The 27,125-nt window shown below is 38.2% G+C and overlaps 1 protein-coding gene across 1 annotated transcript in view; it reads left to right on the forward strand.

Annotated features, from left to right (window-relative positions):
• The window catches only part of MTMR9 (myotubularin related protein 9), an 85,832-nt gene that overhangs the window by 9,516 nt on the left and 49,191 nt on the right, over positions 1-27,125 (forward strand). Inside the window, exons 2-3 of the mRNA XM_060155787.1 lie at positions 4,132-4,240; positions 9,072-9,197. Coding sequence (XP_060011770.1) covers positions 4,132-4,240; positions 9,072-9,197 — 235 coding nt within the window. The remainder of the gene's footprint in view (positions 1-4,131; positions 4,241-9,071; positions 9,198-27,125) is intronic.

Consider the following 27,125-nt stretch of genomic DNA (forward strand, 5'->3'; position numbering starts at 1 on the left):
TCATTAATTTCCTTCTTTCCTAATATAGGTGGTCTCCTCAGACTCTCAACCCCACCCAGTTTTCCTCTCCCTTCACTATAACTTGGAAAATCTCAAAACAGTAAATTGGGGCAGTCACTGAACTCACCCATCTCCCAGAGAGCTCTGTTCTTTGTTGTCTGATGTTCAGTGTCTTGAAAACAGTCTTTCCTTATATTTTGCCCAGTTATTTTGGTTGTTTCAGGTAGGAGGGTAAATCTGGTCTCTGTTATTCCACTTTTGCCGGAAGTGGAAGTGCCAAGAGTATGAGTTTTCAAAATACATTTCATAAGAGGCATTCCACTGTGTTGTTTAGTTGTGGATATCTGGTGGAATTTTCTTTGCTAGGATTTGACCCATGTTGATAATTTTTGCTTATCCAAATTCACAGTGCAGTGATGTTGGGCATGGGGGTATTTACAGTTGAAGTAGAATTTGGGAAGAGTAGCTGTAGGAGTCGTTTTCCTAAGCTAGGCACAGTATAAATAAAATTATCTGCTTTAGATCAATCTAAGAATTCTTAGTTTAGGGAATACTCAGAAGTATTAATGGGAAAGAATTGGGGCAGTCAGTGGCAAAGCAAAAGAAAAATCAGAGCTATCAGCAAGTGCAGACAAAAAAAAAAAAAAGAAAAGGAAGACAAAAATCCCAACTAAGGTAAAATTAAATTTGTTCAAAACTTACTGATACAAAATTTATGATTACACGTGGCATTTACTCTGAAGTTTTCCTTGACTTAGAATAGATATTGCAAGTTAATAGGTTTTAAAGACTGAACAAAAGATACTTATTTTTCAAATCAACTGTTGTAAGTTTGGAAGTAAGTAAAATCTGAAATGAACTGTTTTTCTATGCTTTGGAAATATCTCTACACAAACAATACATTAATTACAGATCTGTTTTTCCTATAATTTGCAGTAAGGCCCCTAATAATCTCCAGTAAATGAATTGGCCTAGCATGAATTACTTTATATATTTGAAAAAAAAATTAAATATATTTAAAATTATTTGTGGCTCACATTTTAATGATGCAGGCTTGATTCTTCCTTAATTAGATTACTAGGGGAGAAGAAAGTTGAATACAGGCACACGGTGGAGGTATTGCAGGTTTAGTTCCAGACCACCTCAGTAAAGCCGATATGACAATAAAGAAAGTCACATGCATTTTTTGGTTTCCCGATGCATGTAAAAGTTATTATACACTATACTGTAGTTTATTAAGTGTGCAGTAGCATTATATCTAAAACAACAGTGTACATACCTTAATTAAAAAATACTTTATTGCTAAAAAACGCTAATCATCATCTGAGCCTTCAGTGAGTTGTAATCTTTTTGCTGGTGGAGGGTCTTGCCTCAGTGCTGATGAATGCTGACTGATCAGGGTGATGGGTGCTGAAGGTTGAGGTGGCTGTGAAAATTTCTTAAAATAAGACAGCAGTGAAGTTTGCCACATTGATTCTTTCCTTTCAAGAACAATCTCTTTGTAGCATGCAATGCTGTTTGATAGCATTTTTCCCACAGTAGAACTTTTTTCAAAATCAGAGTGAATCCTTTCAAACCCTCTTCCTGCTTTATCAACTAAGTTTATGTAATATTCTAAATCCTTTGTTGTCATTTCAACAATCTTCATCAGGTGTAGATTCCATTTCAAGAAAACACTTTGTTCAACTCCTTATCCATTAAAGTTTTATCATGAGACTACAGCAGTTCATTCACACCTTCAGACTTCACTTCTAATTCTAGTTCTCTTGCTATTTCCACCACATCTGCAGTGACTTCCTTCACTGAAGTCTTGAACCCCTCAACATTATCCTTGAGGGTTGGAATCAACTTCTTCCAAACTCCTGTTAATGTTAATATTTTGACCGCTTCCCATGAATCACAGATATTCTTAATGGCATCTAGAATGGTGAATCCTTTCCAGAAAGTTTCAATTTACTTTGCCCCGTTCTATCAGAAGAATCACTATGTATTGCAGCTATAGCCTTTTGAAATCTGTTTCTTTTTTTAAAAAATTAACTAATTAATTAATTAATATTTGGCTGCGTCGGGTCTTTGTTGCTGTGTGTGGGCTTTCTCTAGTTGCGGCGAGTGGGGGCTACTCTTCGTTGCGGTGTGTGGGCTTCTCATTGCGGTGGCTTCTCTTGTTGCGGAGCACGGGCTCTAGGCATATGGGCTTCAGTAGTTGTGGCACGCAGGCTCAGTAGTTGTGGCTCATGGGCTTAGTTGCTCCGCAGCATGTGGGATCTTCCCAGACCAGGGCTCGAACCTGTGTCCCCTGCATTGGCAGATGGATTCTTAACCACCGTGCCACCAGGGAAGTCCCTGAAATATATTTCTTAAATAATAAGATTTGAAAGTCAAAATTACTCCTTGATCCATGGTCTGCAGAATGGGCATTGTGTTAACAGGCATGAAAACAACATTAATGTCATTGAACGTCTCCATCAGATAATGGGTGATCACGTGCATTGTCATTGAGCAGTAATATTTTGAAAGGAATCTTTCTGAACAATAGGTCTCAACAGTGAGCTTAAAATACTTAGTAAACCATGTTGTAAGCAGATGTGTTGTCATCCAGGCTTTGTTGTTCCATTTATAGAGCACAGGCAGAGTAGATTTAACATAATTCTTAAGGGCCCTAGCTAGGACTTTGGGAATGGTATATGAGCATTGGTTTCAGCTTAAAGTCGCTAGCCACATTATCCCCTAACAAGAGGGTCCATCTGTCCTTAGAATCTTTGAAGCCAGGCACTGACTTCTCCTCTCTAGCTACGGAAGTCCTCAGATGGCATCTCCTTCCAATATAAGGCTTTGTCTACCTTGAAAATCTGTTGTTTAGTGCAGCTGCCTTCATGAATTATCTTAGCTAGATCTCCTGGATAACTTGCTGCTTCTTCTACATCAGCACTTGCTGCTTTGCTTTTACTTTTATGTTATGGAGATGGCTTCTTTCCTTAAATCTCATGAACCAACTTGTGCTAGCTTCAGACTTTTCTTTCATAGGTTTCTTGCCTCTCTCTGCCTTCAGAGAATTAGAGTTAGGGCCTTGCTCTGGATTAGGCTTTGATTTACGGGAATGTTGTGGCTGGTTGATCTTCTATCCAGACCACTAAAACTTTCTTCATATCGGCAATTAGGCTGTTTTGCTTTCTTATCATTCATGTGTTCACTGGAGTAACACTTTTTTTTTTTTGGGGGGGGGGCGTGCGGTTCGCGGGCCTCTCACTGTTGTGGCCTCTCCCGTTGCAGAGCACAGGCTCTGGACGCGCAGGCTCAGCGGCCATGGCTCACGGGCCCAGCCGCTCCGTGGCATGTGGGATCTTCCCGGACCGGGGCACGAACCCGTGTCCCCTGCATCGGCAGGCAGGCTCTCAACCACTGCGCCACCAGGGAAGCCCTGGAGTAACACTTTTAATTTCCTTCAAGGACTTTTCCTTTGCATTCACACCTTGCTACCTATTTGTCATAAGAGGTGTAACTTTTGGCCTGTCTCGACTTCCTCACTAAGCTTAATCCTTTTTAGCTTTTGATGTTAAAGTGAGATGTGTGACTCTTCCTTTTACTTGAGCTCTTAGAGGGCATTATAGAGTAATTAATTGGCTTAATTTCAATATTTCTGTGTCTAAGGGAATAGGGAGGCCTGAGGAGAGAGAGAGAGATGGGGAAACAGCAGTTGGTGGGGCAGTCAGAGGACACACATTTATCAATTAAGTTCACTGTAGTATATGGGCATGGTTACTGGTGCCCCAAAACAATTAAAATAGTAACATCAAAGATCACTGATCACAGATCACCATAACAAATATAATAACAACAACAATAATAATAAAGTTTGAAATATTGTAAGAATTACCAAAATGTGATGCAGAGAGATGAAGTGAGCAAATGCTGTTGGAAAAATGGTGCTGATAGACTTGCTGGACACAGGGTTGCCACAAACATTCAATCTTTAAAAAACTCAATATCTGCAATGCTCAATAAAGTGAAGTGCAATAAAAGAAGGTCTGCCTGTGTAGATGGTGATTATAACCTCCTCTTTTTAAAGAAATAATCATATACTTTGAGTTGGGAGTATATAGGTCCCTAAGCATAATTTATAATTTTTTATAGGTTTGTGGGACCACTGGGTACCATCATCATAAAATGTAAGGATTTTCGAATTATTCAGTTGGATATTCCTGGAATGGAGGAATGTTTGAATATAGCCAGTTCCATTGAGGTAAGTATTTTGGAAGCAAAATGTGATGAAAATAAATAATCATTAAAAGGAACCTTATTTTCTGCTTCACTGTAGCTCTTATGTTTTTTTTTAACATCTTTATTTATTGGAGTATAATTGCTTTACAATGGTGTGTTAGTTTCTGCTTTATAACAAAGTGAATCAGCTATACATATAAATATATCCCATATCTCCTCCCTCTTGCGTCTCCCTCCCACCCTCCCTATCCCACCCCTCTAGGTGGTCACAAAGCCCCGAGCTGATCTCCCTGTGCTATGCAGCTGCTTCCCACTAGCTATCTATTTTACATTTGGTAATATATGTAAGTCCATGCCACTCTCTCACTTCGTCCCGGCTTACCCTTCCCCCTCCCTGTGTCCTCAAGTCCATTCTCTACGTCTGAGTCTTTATTCCTGTCCTGCCCCTATATGTTTCTATTAGATATTTAGTCATGTTTGTGACTCAAATATTGAAGACTGAATGGAAGAGCCTCACCCTGAGTCATTGTTATAGGAATGTAAAAAGATTTTATTGACTTACAGCAGTTTTTAATGCTGGTTATTCTTCTGGGTTTATGGATGTTGTAGCATGTGACAGGAATTCCTTCCCTTTTAAGGCTGAATAATATTCATTGTGTGTATATAAATGCTGAGACTTTTTAAAAACGTTATTTCTTTTGTAAAGCAAGTAATTATCAACAATGATTGTAGTCTTGTTTGTTTTTAGTAAATCTGAATTTCCATAATTATGTTTGCTTAAGACAGGATGTATTTTATATTTACAGAAATGATATTGAATATCTGTTCAGATTACAAATAATAGAAATTTTACTTGGATAATTTAATATTTAAATTGAAGAGCTCACACTGTTTTCTTTCCCATTTTAAACGATTTTGGTATACCCTCAGATTTTAAGTTGCTTTATTTTAAATCATTGCCACTAAATTATAGCAATTAACTTCACGTTTACAGTATTTTCTAGGTAATTATAGAGACACACTGATTTTTTTTTCCTTCTGTCTTTGAGTGACTGATCTGGGCTTTGTATGCAAAATAAATGCTATTGGCTTAACTGTTAAAGGGGGCAGAAAGGCTTAAATCTGTAGGATCTCATTTGGCTTTTAAACAAAAATAGAGAAACAGAGGAACCACTGTTGTGGTACTGAGAAAATAGCATGTAGCATTTTTCTTTCTGCTTTTGCTAAATTTTACTTAAGGAAATGAGAAGATGAGCTGAACTGTTTGTCTTACATATTCATCATTTGGAAATAACACAGTAATGTTGATTTGGCTGAATTTGCTGACATGAGTGAGAAACGCACTGTGGCTTCTAGGCTGTTAAAGGGAAATGCTGTCCTGCTGTTTGGGCCAGGGAATGCCACTCACCCACTTCAGTTGAGCATGTGTTTTTTTTCAGTTGTGGGGTTGGATTTTCACTGAGCTGTCCACATTTTTTTTTCCTTATCCCGTTTATAACTTGTAAGATAGATGGTGGGTGTTAGTGAAGTTGCCTGTGGTGAAGAAACAAGGCAAAGCCTATTACCCCACTTGCTGATTGCATTTACTTAACTTCTTGGCATCTGACATTAATCAGTTGTTTATTTAGCTACAGATATTACCTAAAGCTCTGTAGAAACTGACTGATTATGTAGAAGCCTTAGGGCTGAAAAGAAGCAGTAGGTAATTTGACCTTGTTTTAACAACATAGTAAATACACATGGTGTACTTGGCCTCTGGCCTTTTCCTGGCATCCAATTTCCCTCCCTTCTTCTATACATCGTGACATAATTTGGTAGTAATAAATGCATTTCTTTTCTTTTTTTTTAAAAGAAGATGTTGGGGGTAGGAGTTTATTAATTTATTTATTTTTGCTGTGTTGGGTCTTCGTTTCTGTCCGAGGGCTTTCTCTAGTTGTGGCAAGCGAGGGCCACTCTTCATCGCGGTGCGCGGGCCTCTCACTATCGCGGCCTCTCTTGTTGTGGAGTGCAGGCTGCGGACACGCAGGCTCAGTAGTTGTGGCTCACGGGCCTAGTTGCTCCGCGGCATGTGGGATCCTCCCAGACCAGGGCTCGAACCTGTGTCCCCTGCATTAGCAGGCAGATTCTCAACCACTGCGCCACCAGGGAAGACCAGTGCATTTCTTATAAAGCACGGTTGAACTATTCTTTGTTATCAAAATCCATATACCCAAATATATTCTGTTGCCATAAATAGAATCCCATTGGAAGAATAACTGGCAAGTGCTTGGTTTTCTAAATTATAGCAGGAAGTCAGATGAATCTTATTTTCTATATAGTTTCAGTGGCCTTTTAGGGTTGAAATGACTTCAGTTCTTTGAGCATTAATGTGTTTAAAGGAAAAGTTCTGTCTCTAGTGAAATGAAATGTAGTCACGACAAGTCTGAGCCTGAGTGCTTATTGCCTGCCAGAATGGTTGCTGACATGCATTTAAAATAATGGTTGTGGGCTTCCCTGGTGGCACAGTGGTTGAGAGTCCACCTGCCGATGCAGGGGATATGGGTTCGCGCCCCGGTCCGGGAGGATCCCACGCGCCGCAGAGCCGCTGGGCCCGTGAGCCATGGCCGCTGGGCCAGCGCGTCCGGAGCCTGTGCTCTGCAGCGGGAGAGGCCGCAGTGGTGAGAGGCCTGCGTACAGCAAAATAAAATATGGAATACAGTATGGAGGTTCCTCAAGGAATTAAAAATAGAACTACCATATGATCCAGCAATCCCACTTCTCGGTATATATCCGAAGGAAACAAAATCATTGTCTTAAAGAGATATCTGTACTCCCATGTTCACTGCAGCATTAGCATTATTCATAATAGCCAAGGTATAGAAACAACCTAAGTGTCTGTTGATGGATGAATGAATAGGGAAAATCCCCCCCCCCCCCACACACACATGAATATTATTCAGCCTTAAAAAAGAAAGCAGTCCTGGGCTTCCCTGGTGGTGCAGTGGTTGAGAGTCCGCCTACTGATGCAGGGGACACGGGTTCGTGCCCCGGTCCAGGGAGATCCCACATGCCGTGGAGCGGCTGGGCCCGTGAGCCATAGCCGCTGAGCCTGCGCATCCGGGGCCTGTGCTCCGCAATGGGAGAGGCCACAACAGTGAGAGGCCCGCATACCGCAAAAAAAAAAGAAAGCAGTCCTGCCATTTGCAAGAACATGGACGAAACTGAGGGCATTGTGTTAAGTGAAATAAGCCAGACAGAGAAAGACAAATACTTCATGGTATCACTTATATGTGGAATCTAAAAAATAAAAAAAAGCAAACATAGAAACAGGGAGTAGAAAAGTGGTTTCCAGGGGCTGGAGGTGGGTGAAATAGGGAGAGGTTGGTAAAAGTTACAGATGTTTATGAGATAAGGTTTGAGAATCTAATGTGTAACATGGACTATAGTTGATAACACTGTATTATGTAATTGAAGTTTGCTAAGAGAGTAGAACTTAAATGTTTTCATAAACAACAACAGAAGGTAAATATGTGAGGTGATGGATGTGTTAATTAACTCGATGGGGGAAAACCCTTTTGCGATGTGCATGTGTATCAAATCATCACTTTGTACATTTGAAATATCTTAGTTTAATAAAGCTGTCAATTTATACCACAGTAAAGCTGAAAAAATTTTTTTAATATTGCGAAGAGTATCTTTTAAATAATAAAATAATAAAATTTAAAAATTAAATAAATAAAATAAAATAAAGGTTCTACTAACCTAAAAGGAGGTAGCTTTATTGAGAGCTTGGGGATGTTAGCATGATGTTGGGCCCTCTTCTCCGCCTCCAGCTGAGTGTCTCCAAAATTACTGCAGTTTGAATTATGCTAATTGATTTTGCTGCTTTTTTTTCCTCGCTCACAGAAATGCTTTCTAAAACTCCCCTGTCAGAAGGATGAAACTGCCAGGTGATGTTCTGTTTCTCAGTTCCTCCATCTAGTCAGGTTTCCCTGGTGTTGTCACCAGAATTCAAGTGCTTCAGATGGCAATAGGCTTATTTTGGGACCACAGAGTTATTGCCCCGGTTTTGGGTCAGTGTAGCATAAAGGTATGAGGATACCTGACCATATCACTCTAGGAAGGGAGGAAATTTCACATCGATGGAGGCGATGTGGAACATGTAACAGCTAAAATTATTTTAGAGTTTATTATGTGCCAGGTACTGTTCTAGCCCTGTTACATACATTTTCTCTCTTAATGCTCCCAACAGCCCTAAGAGGTAGCCCTATGAGGTAGCCCTATGAGGTTATTTCCTCTACTTTACAGCTAAGGAAAGTGAGGCGTAGAGTGGTTACATTACTTAAACACTCTTGCATTGGCATCTGGAATTTGAGTCCAGCAGTCTGACTCCCTTCTGACTCTTTGGCTACTAAGCTTTTTTACAATTGCTTACACACACTGATTTTAAATAATTTACATATGTTTCTGTATAGTTAATAACTGGATTTTGAGCCAAGGCCTTACTGACTAACCAAAACCTATTCTCTGATCCCCAGAAATATTTGGACCTTTTTATTAGGGCTTATTAAATGGTCTCAAGAAGGAGTTTTTTCATTTTTCTCCTGAGTAGGTGTGCACATTGTTTTGTTCTTTTGTTCATTCAGCAAATGCTAATTGAGTGTATGTTATGTGCCAGAAACTTAGTTAGAGGCTGAAAGCATGGTAATTAGCCTCAGTAAGGTATAATTGTATCTAGTGATAAATACCATGTTAGAGAAATATATTGGGTGTCCATCATTATTAGGCCGTATTTAATACTAATTTGGCAATTAGAAAGTGTTTAAAATTGTGATATGTTCCAATTTTCTTTTTTATTTCTTTTTTTCCCCTAGGCATTGTCTACCCTGGACTCCATCACTCTGATGTACCCTTTCTTTTACCGGCCCATGTTTGAAGTGATAGAAGATGGCTGGCATTCTTTCCTTCCTGAGCAAGAGTTTGAACTCTACTCTTCAGCTGTGAGTAACTTTTGAGAGAACTATGGGTAATGAGAAATAACCCAGCACTTTACTTGTGAAAATGATCACTTCCTTTTGACGAGTAATAAGGTGCAGTTGACTTATCCATGCCTAAAAGAAGTATCTATTAGCTATTAGTGCTGCAGCCTTTGCTGTTCAGAGATTTGCATAATTTGTTCCCAGTGCTGCAGCTTAAGTGATTTTTCTTCTAGTGGATTTACTGATAAAACATTAAGATCTTCATAAAGATAGTCCTGAAAACAGCTTTATATACAGTAATTAGGTTCTGAGCCATCTCCCAAAAGTCTGTTGAACCCACTGTGTATCTAGGAGAGCACTAGAGAACCATGTATCAATTTGTTTTTGTGGGATGATTTTTGTGATTTTATAATTTGGGTTACTAAGACCAGTGTACTAGATCCACTGCTCTTTCTGGAAGATTGGAAGATTGGCAGGACCTTCCTGCACACTTTTTGCTTCTACTGCTGCCCACCCTCCTGAAGCCATTTTTTTCTTAGCTTTTGTTAATACTTTTTCCATCCTGATACTTGTTTTTACTGTTAAGTATTCTGCCAGTGGCCGGTAATAGTACCCAAATAACCTGTACATATGGAATGAGAAGATATACATAAATGCCAGATTAAAAACAATCAAGGTTTTTCTCTCCCACTTTTACTTAGGAGTGGGATGTTGTTTATAAAGGTTTTTTGCTTTCACCAAAAAAGAAACATCTGTGTCTGTCATTGAGTGTTCCTTCCCCTTCTCTCTTAACTGGCTGAAATGTACAAATACCCAAAAAAAGGAATGGGCTGTATCTCATTAGGAAAGAAGCTGCAATTGACCAATAAATAGAGGCTGTTGGTCTTAAAAAAAAAAAAGTGTTTTTTTTTTTTTTTACTACTTTTCTTTTTCCAGCATACCTCTGTAAATGGGTCCTAGGAGGATCAAGAAGTAGGGACCAGGGTGCCATGTAGTTTAAAGAACAAAGATGTCCATAGTAGCAAAGTGAGAAAGGAAGGGGAATTTTTCATTCTTGTGTATGGAGCATTTTTTTTTTTCACATCTTTATTGGAGTATAATTGCTTTACAATGGTGTGTTAGTTTCTGCTTTATAACAAAGTGAATCAGTTATACATATACCTATGTTCCCATATCTCTTCCCTCTTGTGTCTCCCTTCTTCCCACCCTCCCTATCCCACCCATTCAGGTGGTCACAAAGCACTGAGCTGATCTCCCTGTGCTCTGCGGCTGCTTCACACTAGCTATCTATTTTACATTTGGTAGTATATATATGTCCATGCCACTCTCTCACTTCGTCCCATCTTACCCTTCCCCCTCCCCATATCCTCAAGTCCACTCTCTAGTAGGTCTGTGTCTTTATTGCTGTCTTACCCCTAGGTTCTTCATGACATTTTTTTCCCTTAAATTCCATATATATGTATTAGCATATGGTATTTGTCTTTCTCTTTCTGACTTACTTGACTCTGTATGACAGACTCTAGGTCCCTCCACCTCATTACAAATAGCACAATTTCGTTTCTATTTATGGCAGAGTAATATTCCATTGTATATAAGTGCCACATCTTCTTTATCCATTCATCTGATGATGGACACTTAGGTTGTTTCCACTCCGGGCTATTGTAAATAGAGCTGCAGTGAACATTTTGGTACATGACTCTTTTTCAATTATGGTTCTCTCAGGGTACATGCCCAGTAGTGGGATTGCTGGGTCATATGGTAGTTCTACTTGTAGTTTTTTAAGAAAATTCCATACTGTTCCCCATAGTGGCTGTACCAATTCACATTCCCACCAGCAGTGCAAGAGGGTTCCCTTTTCTCCACACCCTCTCCAGCATTTATTATTTCTAGATTTTTTGATGATGGCCATTCTGACTGGTGTGAGATGATATCTCATTGTACTTTTGATTTGCATTTCTCTAATGATTAATGATGTTGAGCATTGTTTCATGTGTTTGTTGGCAGTCTGTATATCTTCTTTGGAGAAATGTCTATTTCGGTCTTCTGCCCATTATTGGATTGGGTTGTTTGTTTTTTTGTTATTGAGCTGCATGAGCTGCTTATAAATTTTGGAGATTAGTCCTTTGTCAGTTGCTTCATTTGCAAATATTTTCTCCAATTCTGAGGGTTGTCTTTGTTCTTGTTTATGGTTTCCTTTGTTGTGCAAAAGCTGTGAAGTTTCATTAGGTCCCATTTGTTTATTTTTGTTTTTATTTCCATTTCTCTAGGAGGTGGGTCAGAAAGGATCTTGCTGTGATTTATGTCATAGAGTGTTCTGCCTATGTTTTCCTCTAAGAGTTTGATAGTTTCTGGCCTTACATTTAGGTCTTCAATCCATTTTGAGCTTATTTTTGTGTATGGTGTTAGGGAGTGATCTAATCTCATACTTTTACATGTACCTGTCCAGTTTCCCCAGCACCACTTATTGAAGAGGCTGTCCTTCTCCACTGTACATTCCTGCCTCCTTTATCAAAGGTAGGGTGACCATATGTGCATGGGTTTATCTCTGGGCTTTCTGTCCTGTTCCATTGATCTATCTTTCTGTTTTTCTGCCAGTACCATACTGTCTTGATTACTGTAGCTTTGTAGTATAGCCTGAAGTCAAGGAGCCTGATTCCTCTAGCTCCATTTTTCGTTCTCAAGATTGCTTTGGCTATTCGGGGTCTTTTGTGTTTCCATACAAATTGTGAAAGTTTTTGTTCTAGTTCTGTGAAAAATGCCAGTGGTAGTTTGCTAGGGATTGCATTGAATCTGTAGATTGCTTTGGGTAGTAGAGTCCTTTTCACAATGTTGATTCTTCCAATCCAAGAACATGGTATATCTCTCCATCTATTTGTATCATCTTTAATTTCTTTCATCAGTGTCTTATAATCTGCATACAGGTCTTTTGTCTCCTTAGGCAGGTGTATTCCTAGGTATTTTATTCTTTTTGTTGCAGTGGTAAATGGGAGTGTTTTCTTGATTTCCCTTTCAGATTTTTCATCATTAGTGTATAGGAATGCCAGAGATTTCTATGCATTAATTTTGTATCCTGCTACTTTACCAGATTCATTGATTAGCTCTAGTAGTTTTCTGGTCGCATCTTTAGGATTCTCTATGTATAGTATCATGTCATCTGCAAACAGTGACAGCTTTACTTCTTCTTTTCTGATTTGGATTCCTTTTATTTCCTTTTCTTCTCTGATTGCTGGGGCTAAAACTTCCAAAACTATGTTGAATAAGAGTGGTGAAGAGCTTCCCTGGTGGTGCAGTGGTTGAGAATCTGCCTGCTAATGCAGGAGACACAGGTTCGAGCCCTGGTCTTGCAGGATCCCACATGCCACAGAGCAACTAGGCTTGTGAGCCGCAACTACTGAGCCTGCGCATCTGGAGCCTGTGCTCCGCAACAAGAGTGGCCGCGATAGTGAGAGGCCCGCGCACCATGATGAAGAGTGGCCCCCGCTTGCCACAACTAGAGAAAGCCCTCGCACAGAAACGAAGACCCAACACAGCAAAAATAAATAAATTAATTAATAAACTCCTACCCCCAACATCTTCTTTAAAAAAAAAAAAAGAGTGGTTAGAGTGGGCAACCTTGTCTTGTTCCTGATCTTAGTGGAAATGCTTTCAGTTTTTCTCCATTGAGGACGATGCTGGCTGTGGGTTTGTCATATATGGCCTTCATTATGTTGAGGAAAGTTCCCTCTATGCCTACTTTCTGCAAGGTTTTTATCATAAATGGGTTTTTAAATTTGTCGAAAGCTTTCTCTGCATCTATTGAGATGCTCATATGGTTTTTCTCCTTCAATTTGTTAATATGGTGTATCACGTTGATTGATTTGCACATATTGAAGAATCCTTGCATTCCTGGAATAAATCCCAGTTGATCATGGTGTATGATCCTTTTAATGTGCTGTTGGATTCTGTTTGCTAGTATTTTGTTGAGGATTTTTGCATCTATGTTCATCAGTGATATTAACCTGTAGTTTTCTTTTTTTTGTGACATCCTTGTCTGGGTTTGGTATCAGGGTGATGGTTGCCTTGTAGAATGAGTTAGGAAGTGTTCCTCCCTCTGCTATATTTTGGAAGAGTTTGAGAAGGATAGGTGTTAGCTCTTCTCTAAATGTTTGATAGAATTCGCCTGTGAAGCCATCTGGTCCTAGGCTTTTGTTTGTTGGAAGATTTTTAATCACAGTTTCAATTTCAGTGCTTGTGATTGGTCTCTTCATATTTTCTATTTTTTCCCAATTCATTCTTGGCAGGTTGTGCATTTCTAAGAATTTGTCCATTTCTTCCAGGTTGTCCATTTTATTGGCATAGAATTGCTTGTAATCTCTCATGATCTTTTGTGTTTCTGCAGTGTCAGTTGTTACTTCTCCTTTTTCATTTCTAATTCTGTTGATTTGAGTCTTCTCCCTTTTTCCTTTTTTTTTGCGGTATGCGGGCCTCTCACTGTTGTGGCCTCTCCCATTGCAGAGCAAAGGCTCTGGATGCGCAGGCCCAGCGGCCATGGCTCACGGGCCCAGCCACTCCGCGGCATGTAGGATCCTCCCGGACCAGGGCACGATCCCGCTTCCCCCGCATCGGCAGGCAGACTCTCAATGACTGCGCCACCAGGGAAGCTCCTCCCTTTTTATCTTGAGTCTGGCTAATGGATAATCAATTTTGTTTATCTTCTCAAAGAACCAGCTTTTAGTTTTATTGATCTTTGCTATCGTTTCCTTCATTTCTTTTTCATTTATTTCTGATCTGATCTTTATGATTTCTTTCCTTTTGCTAACTTTGGAGTTTTTTGGTTCTTCTTTCTCTAATTGCTTTAGGTGCAAGGTTAGCTTGTTTATTCAAGATGTTTCCTGTTTCTTAAGGTAGGATTGTATTGCTATAAGCTTCCCTCTTAGAACTGCTTTTGCTGCATCCCATAGGTTTTGGGTCGTCGTGTCTCCATTGTCATTTGTTTCTAGGTATTTTTTGATTTCCTCAGTGATCACTTCGTTATTAAGTTGTGTATTGTTTAGCCTCCATGTGTTTGTATTTTTAACAGATCTTTTCCTGTAATTGATATCTAGTCTCATAGCGTTATGGTCAGAAAAGATACTTGATACAATTTCAATTTTCTTAAATTTACCAAGGCTTGTTTGGTGACCCAAGATATGATCTATCCTGGAGAATGTTCCATGAGCACTTGAGAAAAATATGTATTCTGTTGTTTTTGGATGGAATGTCCTATAAATATCAATAAAGTCCATCGTATTTAATGTATCATTTAAAGCTTGTGTTTCCTTATTTATTTTCATTTTGAATGATGTGTCCATTGGTGAAAGTGGGGTGTTAAAGCCCCCTACTATGAATGTGTTACTGTCGATTTCCCCTTTTATGGCTGTTAGTATTTGCCTTATGTATTGAGGTTCTCCTATGTTGGGTGCATAAATATTTACAGTTGTTATATCTTCTTCTTGAATCGATCCCTTGATCATTATGTAGTGTCTTTCTTTGTCTCTTGTAATAGTCTTTATTTTAAAGTCTATTTTGTCTGATATGAGAATTGCTACTCCAGCTTTCTTTTGGTTTCCATTTGCATGGAATATCTTTTTCCATCCCCTCACTTTCAGTCTGTATGTGTCTCTAGGTCTGAAGTGGGTCTCTTGTAGACAGCATATATATGGGTCTTGTTTTTGTATCCATTCAGCCAATCTGTGTCTTTTGGTGGGAGCATTTAATCCATATACATTTAAGGTATTTATCGATATGTATGTTCCTATTCCCATTTTCTTAATTGTTTTGGGCTTGTTATTATAGGTCTTTTCCTTCTTTTGTGTTTCTTGCCTAGAGAAGATCCTTTAGCATTTGTTGTAAAGGTGGTTTGGTGGTGCTGAACTCTCTCAGCTTTTGCGTGTGTGTAAAGGTTTTAATTTCTCCATTAAATCTGAATGATATCCTTGCTGGGTAGAGTAATCTTTGTTGTAGGTTTTTCTCCTTCATCACCCTAAATATGTCCTGCCAGTCCCTTCTGGCTTGCAGAGTTTCTGCTGAAAGATCAGCTGTTAACCGTATGGGGATTCCCTTGTGTGTTATTTGTTGTTTTTCCCTTGCTGCTTTTAATATGTTTTGTTTGTGTTTAATTTTTGATAGTTTGATTAGTACGTGTCTTGGCGTGTTTCTCCTTGGATTTATCCTGTATGGGACTCTCTGTGCTTCCTGGACTTGATTAACTATTTCCTTTCCCATATTAGGGAAGTTTTCAACTATAACCTCTTCAAATATTTTCTCAATCCCTTTCTTTTTCTCTTCTTCTTCTGGAACCCTTATAATTGGAATGTTGGTGCATTTAATGTTGTCTCAGAGGTCTCTGAGACTGTCCTCAGTTCTTTTCATTCTTTTCTCCTTATTCTGCTCTGCAGTAGTTATTTGCAGTATATCTTCCAGGTCACTTCTCTGTTCTTTTGCCTCAGTTATTCTGCTATTGATCCCGTCTAGAGTATTTTTAATTTATTTTATTGTGTTGTTCATTGTTGCTTGTTTCATCTTTAGTTCTTCTAGGTCCTTGTTAAATGTTTCTTGCATTTTCTCTATTCTGTTTCCAAGATTTTAGATCCTCTTTACTATCATTATTCTGAATTCTTTTTCCGGTACACTGCCTATTTCCTCTTCATTTGTTAGGTCTGGTGGGTTTTTTCCTTGCTCCTTCATCTGCGGTGTGTTTTCTGTCTTCTCATTTTGCTTATCTTACTGTGTTTGTGGTCTCCTTTTTGCAGACTGCAGGTTCATAGTTCCCATTGTTTTTGGTGTCTGTGCGCAGTGGCTAAGGTTGGTTCAGTGGATTGTGTAGGCTTCCTGGTGGAGGTGACTAGTGCCTGTGTTCTGGTGGATGAGGCTGGATCTTGTCTTTCTGGTGGGCAGGTCCACATCTGGTGGTGTGTTTTGGGGTGTCTGTGGACTTATTATTTTAGGCAGCCTCTCTGCTAATGGGTGGGGTTGTGTTCCTGTCTTGCTAGTTGTTTGGCATAGGGTGTCCAGCACTGTAGCTTGTTAAGGTCGTTGAGTGAAGCTGGGTGTTGGTGTTGAGATGGAGATCTCTGGGAGATTTTCACTGTTTGATATTATGTGGAGCTGGGAGGTCTCTTGTGGACCAGTGTCCTGAAGTTGGCTCTCCCACCTCAGAGGCACAGCACTGACTCCTGGCTGCAGCACCAAGAGCCTACACGGCTCTCTAGCTTCCTATCCCAGCTATACTAAATTCCTTGCAGTTCCCTTGATTCATTTGCCAATTCATGCTGCCCCGCCTGTTTGGAGCATTTTTATATAGTTTGTGGATATCTACCTGTATTTACATTTATATTCAGGGTCTTTATAACATTAAAAACTGCATAGTAAGCATTCTTAAATGCATGATGCTTTTCTTTTGTATCCATTAACTACTAGCTAACAGCTACCTTAGAGGAATCCTTAGTTACTTCCTAGGTGGAAAATGGCAGTCAGAATTTGATCTGGAAGGGAGATGTCTGGATGATTTTCTTGATTATCCAGAAACGTCTGTATAAATGACTTGCTCATGATTTATCTTGTAGTTAGGTGCCATAGGTGAACCAGTCTAAGTCTACATTCAACAAGCCAACATTCAAATCAGTCTCCTATTCTGTGCAGAAATCCACTGTGCTAACACATCCACGATGTGGTTGTCCAGCTTCTGCTTGAAATCTCTAGTGCAAGAGAATTTGCAAAATCACATGGTAACGTCCCAGATGGGAACAGTCCTAATACCAAGCTGAAGTTCCCCTGTACTTAGACCCCATGTTTCTGATGTTGTCTTGTGTTTTTCAGGTTGTCTTATTCCTCTACTATGAATTGTTCTTCAAATTAAGAACTTTTATGTCCCCATTAAGTTTCCTCTTCTACAGATTAAATATCAGTATTTATTTCAGCCTTTTCCCATAGTGCTGAACTCAGGGCCCCACCCTGTCCTGGCTGCTTTCCTCAGCAAGGCCTTCAGTTTGTCATTGATTCTCTTAAAACGTGGTACCCGTAACATTTGGCGTAGATTGGAACTATTACTGATACTTTACTGTACCCCAAAGTTGCATTGGCCTTTTTCAGAATTAAATCACTAACGAAATAAACTAAAATTCCTTCATCCTTATACATGTGTTGTTAAGGGATCCTCCTTGCCTTTTTGTTTGTTTGTCCATTCATTCATTCTTATATTCAACATTTTTTTCTCGTAGGCATTTCCTTTTGGGGTTAGCTAATTATTTAAGCAATTTGTATATTTGAATTTCTGTTTTAAATTCCTGCAAATTTTGTAATCCACAGATTTAATGAGAACATCTTTAATGCCTTGATTTGAGGTATTTGCTTACTATTGCTAGATTATGGAAATTTTAGATAAGCAAAGCATGGTCCCTTCCTTTTAATTGTTCAAAGTCTAATAATTATCTAAGTAATTGAATACAATAAAATAAGTGCTGACAAAATTTCCACAAGACACAGGGGAAATGAAATTATTAGATCTGTGTTATAGAAAGTCAGTTCTGTTGCAAAATGCTGAGAAACTGCTTAATCGGATACTGTAATAACATAAAGTAGATGGTTGGATCAGTAGCAGAGTGATTACAGTGCAGAAGGATTCAGGAAGTGGAATTAAAAGGAGTTGGTGAGTCACTCCCTGGATGTGAGAGGTAAAACAGGCAGTGGCATCTAGGTTTTACCATTGAAATGGGAAAGACAGAAAGAGAAATATGTTTGACAGGGAATGAGCTGAGTTCAGTTGTGGGGATGGCAAATTCAAAGGGCCTGTGTGGTACATGTCATTGAATATGTACAAGAGATAGTTTAGAGCTTATTTGCGAGATCTGTGTTAAAAATGAAATATTGAGCATAATCAATGTATACATTGTGGGAACCATGGGGAGAAGTTGATATTGCTGCGGGAAAGCATCTAAAGTAAGTAGGGGGCCAAGGATGAACCATGTAAGGGATGAGTGGAGGAAAAAGCAAAGGGAAGAGCGAGCTTCAAGGAGGGGGTCACTAATGTGAAAGCTTCTTATTCATTGTTTGTTTATTGTCTCTCTTCTGGTCTACGATACAAGCTGCTAGAATATAAACTTTAGGATGGTGGGAAACATACATGTCATTCTTATTCTCTACTGTATTCTTTTTTTTTTAACATCTTTATTGGAGTATAATTGCTTTACAATGGTGTGTTAGTTTCTGCTTTATAACAAAGTGAATCAACTGTACATATACGTATATCTCCATACCTCCTCCCTCTTGCATCTCCCTCCCACCCTCCCTATCCCACCCCTCTAGGTGGTCACAAAGCACTGAGCTGATCTCCCTGTGCTATGCAGCTGCTTCCCACTAGCTATCTATTTTACATTTGGTAGTATATATAAGTCCATGCCACTCTCTCACTTCGTCCCAGCTTACCCTTCCCCCTCCCTGTGTCCTCAAGTCCATTCTCTACGTCTGCATCTTTATTCCTGTCCTGCCCCTAGGTTCCTCAGAACCATTTTTTTTTTTTTAGATTCCATATATATGTGTTAGCATACAGTATTTGTTTTTCTGTTTCTGACTTACTTCACTCTGTATGACAGACTCTAGGTCCATGCACCTCACTACAAATAACTCAATTTCGTTTCTTTTTATGGTTGAGTAATATTCCATTGTATATATGTGCCACATCTTCTTTATCCATTCATCTGTTGATGGACACTTAGGTTGTTTCCATGTCCCGGCTATTGTAAGTAGAGCTGCAATGAACATTGTCGTACATGACTCTTTTTGAATTATGATTTTCTCAGGGTATCTACTGTATTCTTAGCACATGATTGGCAAGCAGTTGATATTTGTTGAGCAAATGAATATGGATAGGACAAAAGGACAATAAGGCCTTCTATATATCTTTGGAATCCTCTGCCACGTAGACATATATCACTTAATCAGTCAGTATTCGTTGAGTAAGGTTTTTTGACCATCTAAAAAACTTTCTAAATAGTATTAGCCAGTCCCTTCTTCTCTATTATATCCAAAAGAGATGTATGGTATTGAGAAGACAGAGTACTAAAACTAGCTATCAAGATATCTTATGTTGCATCCCAGATATGTTGGCTGCTTGACTTTCTGGGACTCAGTTTCCAAGTCTACACGATGAAAGTATTGGACAAATGATCTTTAAGAGTTCCTCCCCTTTTAACATGCTTTATTCTAGGATATCATGAAATATTATTTCAGATACTTTGCTGAAATACACATATATAGTATATCAGTACTCCTCCAATTTACTACTTCAGAAATTATATACAACAAAGATGATGATAAGGTAATGGTTGAGTAGCTTCTATCTGACAAGACCTCCTGCAGATATACAATGACAAACTATGAATAAAATACAGAAAACTACTACTTGGAGGCTCTGGTAAGTGAACAGAAATCAGCATATTTTAGAGGGGAGTGAAAACTTAGAGGAAGTGAATGACAGAGTGAATTTCCTATTTTGCGGGCCTTGTCCTGAGGTCAGTGAAATTATGGCATTGATGGTATAGGATAGCTAACATTCTGGTGAAAAGCCCACTTTCTCTCTGGTGGGAGGAAGGGCTTGGGGAACCAGAGAGCCAGAGGAGGGGAACCTTGATTCTGTATATAACCCTGAATCTCTGGCTGACTCTTGACCCATGATTGCATGGGAGAGACTGGGAGCAGTGAAAGCTAAGGTCTGAGCTGCCGTGCACCTCAGATGTTACAGAGTTTGCAGTTTAAGTCTGAACAAGCCGTTTCCTTGTAAAACAGAACCATAACACTCTTCAAAGATGTGTAATAGAATTCAGTTTCTGGACATTCACGATGTCCAGGAAACAGTCCAAAGTTAAGCCAGGATATTATGACCCGTTCTCAAGAAAAAAGACAATCAGCTCCCTTTCCTCAGCTGCCGCTAAGGTGCTTGGTCCTTCTGAGGAAGCTAAGGCCGCGTTGGGGTGCAGCCCTCACTTCATCCGGTGACTAGCATCGCTCCTGGCAGCACCTGGCTAGCACTCATCCACACCATGGCCTCCGTCTCGGAGCTCGCCTGCATCTACTTGGCCTTCATCCTGCACTACTGAGGTGACGGTCATGGAGGATAAGATCAATGCCTTCATTAAAGCAGTAGGTGTAAATGTTGAACCTTTCTGGCCAGGCTTGTTTGCAAATGCTTTGGCCAGTGTGGACCTGCCCCAGCAGCTGGTGCTGCCCCAGCAGGAGGTCCTGCCCCCTCCCCCAGTGCTGTCCCAGCTGAGGAGAAGAAAGTAGAAGCAAAGAAAGAAGAATCTGAAGAGTCTGATGATGACATGGGCTTTGATTTTTTTGACTCTAAACTTCTTTAGTAACACAAAAAGCTGGGCTCTTTGCAAAAAACAAAAGACAATCAGCAGTTGCCAACCCCAAGATGACTCAGATGTTCACGTGATCGTACAAGATCTTTCGAGCAGCTGTTTAAACTGCCCAACTTTCCATAAAGGAAACTATGCTTAAAATGAGACAAAAGACAGGAAACCTCAGCAGAGAAATAGAAAACATTAAGAAGACTCAAATGGAACTCAGCATTTTTTGAAAAATTTGTATCTGAAATAAAATATTCACTAGGCTAAATGACAGAGGACAGAAACAGTAAAATTGAAATTAGAGCAATATAAATTATTTGGAGAAATACAGAGAGAAGAGAAATTATGGAAAAATAAACAGAGCCTCAAGAATATGTGGAACAATATCAAAATATCTAGTATATATATAATTACAGATCCAGGAGAGAATAGACAGAATAGGTAGAAAAAATATTTAAAGAAATAATGTTCAGAAACTAAAAATTTGGTGAATATTCTGAATTCAAAAAACTCAGCAAGCCCCAAACAGGATAAGTATGAAGAAAATCATGCTAGGCACATCATAGTCAGACTGTCAATGAACCATGATAACATGAAGATCTTGAAAGCTGCCAGATAAAAACAACACATTACATACACAGAGACAATTCAAATGACTGTGGACTATTCATCAGAAATCATGGTGACTAGAAGACAAAACTTTTAAAGTGTTGAAAGGAGTAAAACCTATCAAGCCTGAATTCTGTATCTGGTGAAAGTATCTTTCAAGGAGGAAGGTGAGACAACATTTTCGGATAAAAAGAAGCTAAGAATTTGTCACCAAGAGACCTTCACTATAAGAAATGTTAAAGGAAGTTCTTCAGACTGAAGGGAAATAATACCAGAGGGAAACCTGAATACTCAAAATGATTGAAGAATATTGAAAATGGTAAATTCTAGGTAAATATAACAAGCTATTTTTTTTCTTTTTAGTGTCTTTACAATATGTATGACTACTTAAGGGAAACACAATGGCATTGGGGGCTTCCCTGGTGGCGCAGTGTTTAAGAATCTGCCTGCCAGTGCAGGGGACATGGGTTCGAGCCCTGGTCCGACAAGATCCCACATGCCGCCGAGCAGCTAAGCCCGTGCACCACAACTACTGAACCTGCGCTCTAGAGCCTGTGAGCCACAACTACTGAGCCCGCGTGCCACAACTACAGAAGCCTGTGCTCCACAACAAGAAAAGCCACCACAGTGAGGAGCCCGCACACAGCAACGAAGACCCAATGCAGCCAAAAATAAATAAATAAATTTATTAAAAAAACAAAAACAAACTATGGCATTGCCTTTGTGGTGTTTATAGTATATGTAGACATATTACGTATGGAAACTGTCATTAAAAATGACTGGGTGTAGTGTGGCTGAATGGATATAGATCAGTACAGCTTCAAGGTTTTTACATATTACGTAATGTGGGCTAATATTTAAATTAACAATATATATTATAATCCCTAGAGCAGAGTTTCTTGAACTTGGCGCTGTTGACATTTGGGCTAGATAATTCTTTGTTGTGAGAAGCTGTCCTGTGCATTGTAGGATGTTTGGCAGTATCCCTGGCCTGCCACTAGATGCCAGTAGCATTCTTCTCCTCCAACCCCAGTAGTCTTCAGTCATTGACAGATGTTCTCTTGGGGCAAAATCACCCCTAGCTGCGAACCATTGTCTTAAGCAGTCACTTCTTAAAAATGTTAAGAGATATAATTAAAAGATTAATACATTAAAGTGCAATTCTAAAAAGTATTTAAATAATTCAAAAGAAAGTGGGAAAGAAGAAACAGCAATAGAAACTGAAGGGGCAAACAGAAAATAAATGCTAGACTAAAATCCAGCTGTATCGATATTTAATATTGGTGAGCTAAATGCTCCAATTAAAAGGCAGAGACTGTCAGAATGAATTAAAGAAAAAAGCAAGGGAGTTCCCTGGTGGCCTAGTGGTTAGGATTCCAAGGCTTTCACTGCTGAGGGCTCGGTCCCTGGTTGGGGAACTGAGATCCCTCAAGCTGCGTGGTGTGGCCAAAAAAAGAAGAAGAAAAAAGCAAGATGCAAATATTGCTGTGTACAAGAGATGCATTTTGAATATAAAGAGACAGATTGAAAATAAATGGGTGGGCAAAATGTGCCATGAAAATAATAAGTATAAAAAAGAAGTAGCTTTATTAATTCCAGATTAAAAAAAAAAACTTCAAGACACAGAATATTATCAAATAAAGAGGGTCATTCCATAGTAATAAAATTCATCAGGACAACATAATGATTTATATATAAAAATAAATATTTATGCCTGATAGCCAAAATTGATGGAAATGAAGAAATAAGCAATTCTGTGATGATTGTAGATTGTTTAAACTGCCCTCTCAGCAAGTAATAGAACAACTAAACTAAAAACAACAACAAAACAAGTAGAGACAGAATCTGAACAACACTCTCTGATATTCATTGAATACTACTTCCCAACTTCTGCACAATAAACAACATGCAAGAGCACATGGTATGTTTTCTAAGAGAGAATATACGCTGGGCTATTAAATAAATATCAATAAATCTAAAAGGATTGAAACCATACAGTATATAATCCCTGATCACAAAGTAATTATATTAGAAATCAGTTAACACTAAGGTATCGAGGAATACCCAGAGTATTTCTAAATTAAACAAAATGCTTGTAAATAATCTGTAACTCAAAGATGAAATCAGAAAGGAAATTAGGAAATATTTTGAACTGAATGATAATATCAAAATTTGTAGAATATAGCTAAAGCAATGTTTAGAGAGAAACTTATAATGTTAAAGTGCTAATATAAAACAAGAAGAAAGGTCTAAAATCAACTTAAGCTCCAACTTAAGAAACTGGGGAAAAAAAATGAGCAAAGTAACTTGAAAGAATGAAATGATAAAAATAAGAGCAGAAATGAACAAAATAACTAGAACTAATAAGTTTAGCAAGGTTGCTCGGTACAAGTGTACAAAATCTAACTGGCAATAAGCAATCTTAAAATGAATAAAATACTTAGTAATACATTTAACAAAAGGGCAGGATCTATACACTGGAAAACACAAAACATTGCTGAGAGAAGTTAAAGGACATCTAAATAAAAGGAGAAACACATGTTCATGGATTGGAAGACAGTATGGTTAAGATCAGTCAGTAATGGGCTGAGTTATGTAAAGGACCCAATAATAAATACTTTAGGCTTTGAGGGTCATGAAATCTTTGTTGCAGCTGCTCCACTCTGCTGTTACAGCAATAGATAATATATCAATGAATGGGTGGTGCTGTGTTCCAGTAGTATCTTACAGGCATACCTCATTTTATTGCATTTTCATCTTATTGTGCTTTTCAGATATTGTGTTCTTTACAAATTGAAGGTTTGTGGCAATCCTATGTCAAGCAAGTCTTTCAGTGCCACTTTTCCAACAGCATTTGCTTACTTCATGTCTCTGTTGCATTTTGGTAATTCTGAAAATATTTCAAATCCTCCACCAGCAGAAAGATTATGACTTGCTAAAGGCTCAGATGATGGTTAGCATTTTTTAGCAACAAAATATTTTAAAATTAAGGTATGTACATTTTATTTTTTTAAGACATATTGATGTTGCACACTTAATAGACTACAGTATAGTGTAAACATAACTTACATGCATTGGGAAAGCAAAAAATTTGTGACTCGCTTTGTTGCAATATTCACTTAATTGCAGTGGTCTGGAACCAAACCTGCAATGTCTCTGAGGTATGCCTGCATTTACAAAAACAAGCAGGGGCCTGGATTTGGCTTGTGGACTATAGTTTGCTGACCTCTCATTAAGATGCTAATTCTCTCCAAATTGATTTATTGATTCAGTGCAACTCCTATCAAAATTCCAATAGATGTCTTTGTAGAAATTGCCAAGATTATCCTGAAATTTATATGGAACTGCAGAGTTACTAGAATAGCCAAAACAACTTTGAAAAAAAATAGCTAAATTATTTACATTACTTGATTTGAAATTTTACTATCAGGTTACAGTAATCAAGAGAATGTGGTATATTGGCTTAAGGATAGATATATAAATCCATGGAACAAGATAGAGGGTCTAGAGATAAACTCTCCCATTTGTGGTCAATTTTTGCCAGAGGTGCCTAGACAATTCTATAGGTAAAGGAGAGTTTTTTTCAACTAATGGCATTGGAACAACTGGACTGATAAAAGATAGATCTAGACCTTTACTTCCATCCACAAAAATTAACTCAAAATATATTATAGACCAAAACATAAGAGCTAAAGGTATACAATTTCTTGAAGAAAACACAGGAGAAAATATTTATGACCATAGATGAGCCAAAGATTTCTTAGATAAGACACTAAAAGTGACCGAAAGCAGATTAGTGATTTCCTAGTATTGGGTGTGGAGGGGAAGGTATGGACTGCAAAGATGCACAAGGGTATCCCAGCAAACACCATGTAGGATAATCAAAAGGAAATTTTTACTTAGATGTATTGAGTTCAGCTATCGAACAGTAAGGCAAAGAGAATATCACAAAATTAACCAAAGAGAAAAGACAAATTACATACATGGTGAAACAAAATTAGAAGAGAAAAAAACAATTTGATAAAATTAAACATCTACTTATGATAAAAGCTCTTAGCAGAGTTGGATTTGAAAGGAATTTATTTAATCTGATACAGGGTAGCTACAAAAACAAAAATATACAAAAAGCAAATCTCTCATTTGACAAAGATGCCTGCCATTGCTACTCATAGCTGACTCAGGAAGACAAAAAGGAAAAATAAGAGGTATTAGGATTGAAATGAAAGAAGCAAAATTGCTATTAGTTGGGTTTTTTTGGCCATGCAGTACGTGGGATCTTAATTCCCTGATCAGGGGTTAAACCTGCCCCCATGCATTGGGAGCGCAAAGTCGTAACCATTGGACCACCAGGGAAGTCCCTGCTCTTAGTTGTTGATTATATGCTTCTCTACATAGGAAACTGAAAGAATCTTGAAATTGTAGGCATTTCTCTACACCAAGTATAATTTTGAAGACATACAACTAAAATGCCGTAAAAATATAATGTTCCTAGGAGTATATCTAAGAAAAGATATGAAAGATGTTTATTGAGAGAATTTTAAAACTTTATTGAAAAATTAAGAAAGCTTTGAAAAGTGGAGGGACACTATGCTCATAGACAAGGATATTAAATATTATAAAGATGTCTCCAAATCAATCTATAAAGTCAGTGCCATCTTATTAAAACACCAGTGGGTTTTTAAGTGGAATTTGATAAAAGTTACATGAAAGAGCAAAGGATCAAGGGGAACCAAGGTTCTCTTGAAGAGCAAGAAGGAGGGAAGAGGATTCTAGGAGACTTAGCCTACTAAATACAAAGTTTATTCTAAAAGCCATGGATGGACTTGCTGCAGCTAGACAAGTGGGACAGAATAGAGAGGCCAACGTGTGGAAAGTTAGTGGCATTGCAGGTCAATGAAAGAAGTGGCATTGCAGGTCAATGAAGAATCATAGCATTCTCTGGAGTAGGAAATCAGTAAGTAATACCTAATTGTGAAAAATAGCCAAAAATTAAAAAAAAAAAAACAAAAAACAGCTGAAAGAGTTGAAAATGGTTGCTTCTGGGGAAAGGGAATTAGATGATGTGTGAGCAGGAAACAGGTAACTTCCTTTTTAAAAAATAATTTTTTAGAAACTGTCTTTTAAATTAGTAATGTGAATAACTGAACAGTGAAAAAATTTAATTAAAAAATATTGTATCTTGTAAAAGGATTTTTTTTTTAAAATACATTTATCAAACATGCTTTGGTTTATCCTCCTGATACTACAAGCCATGGCCAGCATGTTAGGGCAACTCTGATTTATAGGAACATATTGAAATTTACATACATATAATTTTGTTTGTTTTTTGCAGTGCAAAGCTTTTTACAGTCTTTAAGTGATTTTCATTTTTGATATTAGAAATAAGTTGTCATTTGATAGTTTTATGTTGTGTACTTTTGGTTCTCAGCATACTGAGTTTGAAATTATTTCATTGACTTCTAAGTATAATCTTTCTTAGTATTAAGTTGTTATTGCTTTAAGAGAGATGTTAACAGTCTTTCCTCATTTTTCTCCTTTTTTAAATAACAGAAATGAGCAAGGGGTTTGATGTAAGTATTAGCAGTGTTCTGTTCTGGTTAAGCATCATCTGGAGTTTTAGTCTTCCTGTTGCTGTACTTTAAGAGTACCATTAACAAAGTAAATGGTACCAAGACAAGAAGGAATGAGATGATGTTGGCCCTGATATTCATAAATATGCTTAATATATTTAACTTGGAGAATAGAAGACTAAGGGAGAAACAACTCTTTCATATATTCCATAAGATGTCATGTGAAATGGGGAACTTGTACTGAAATCACAGTAAACAACAATAGAGGAAGTTACAGAGCAATAAGTTTTGCTTAGTAGGAGGAAGAACTTTCTAGGAACTAGGGATACCTAGCACTGTAGGAAGCTGGCTCTGAAGAGTGGAGCTCCTTTTCTGTGGAAGTATTTAAGTATGGGCTAGGT

This window comes from Lagenorhynchus albirostris, chromosome 7 (genome assembly GCF_949774975.1).
Source record: "Lagenorhynchus albirostris chromosome 7, mLagAlb1.1, whole genome shotgun sequence".
NCBI classification, from domain to species: Eukaryota; Metazoa; Chordata; class Mammalia; order Artiodactyla; family Delphinidae; genus Lagenorhynchus; species Lagenorhynchus albirostris.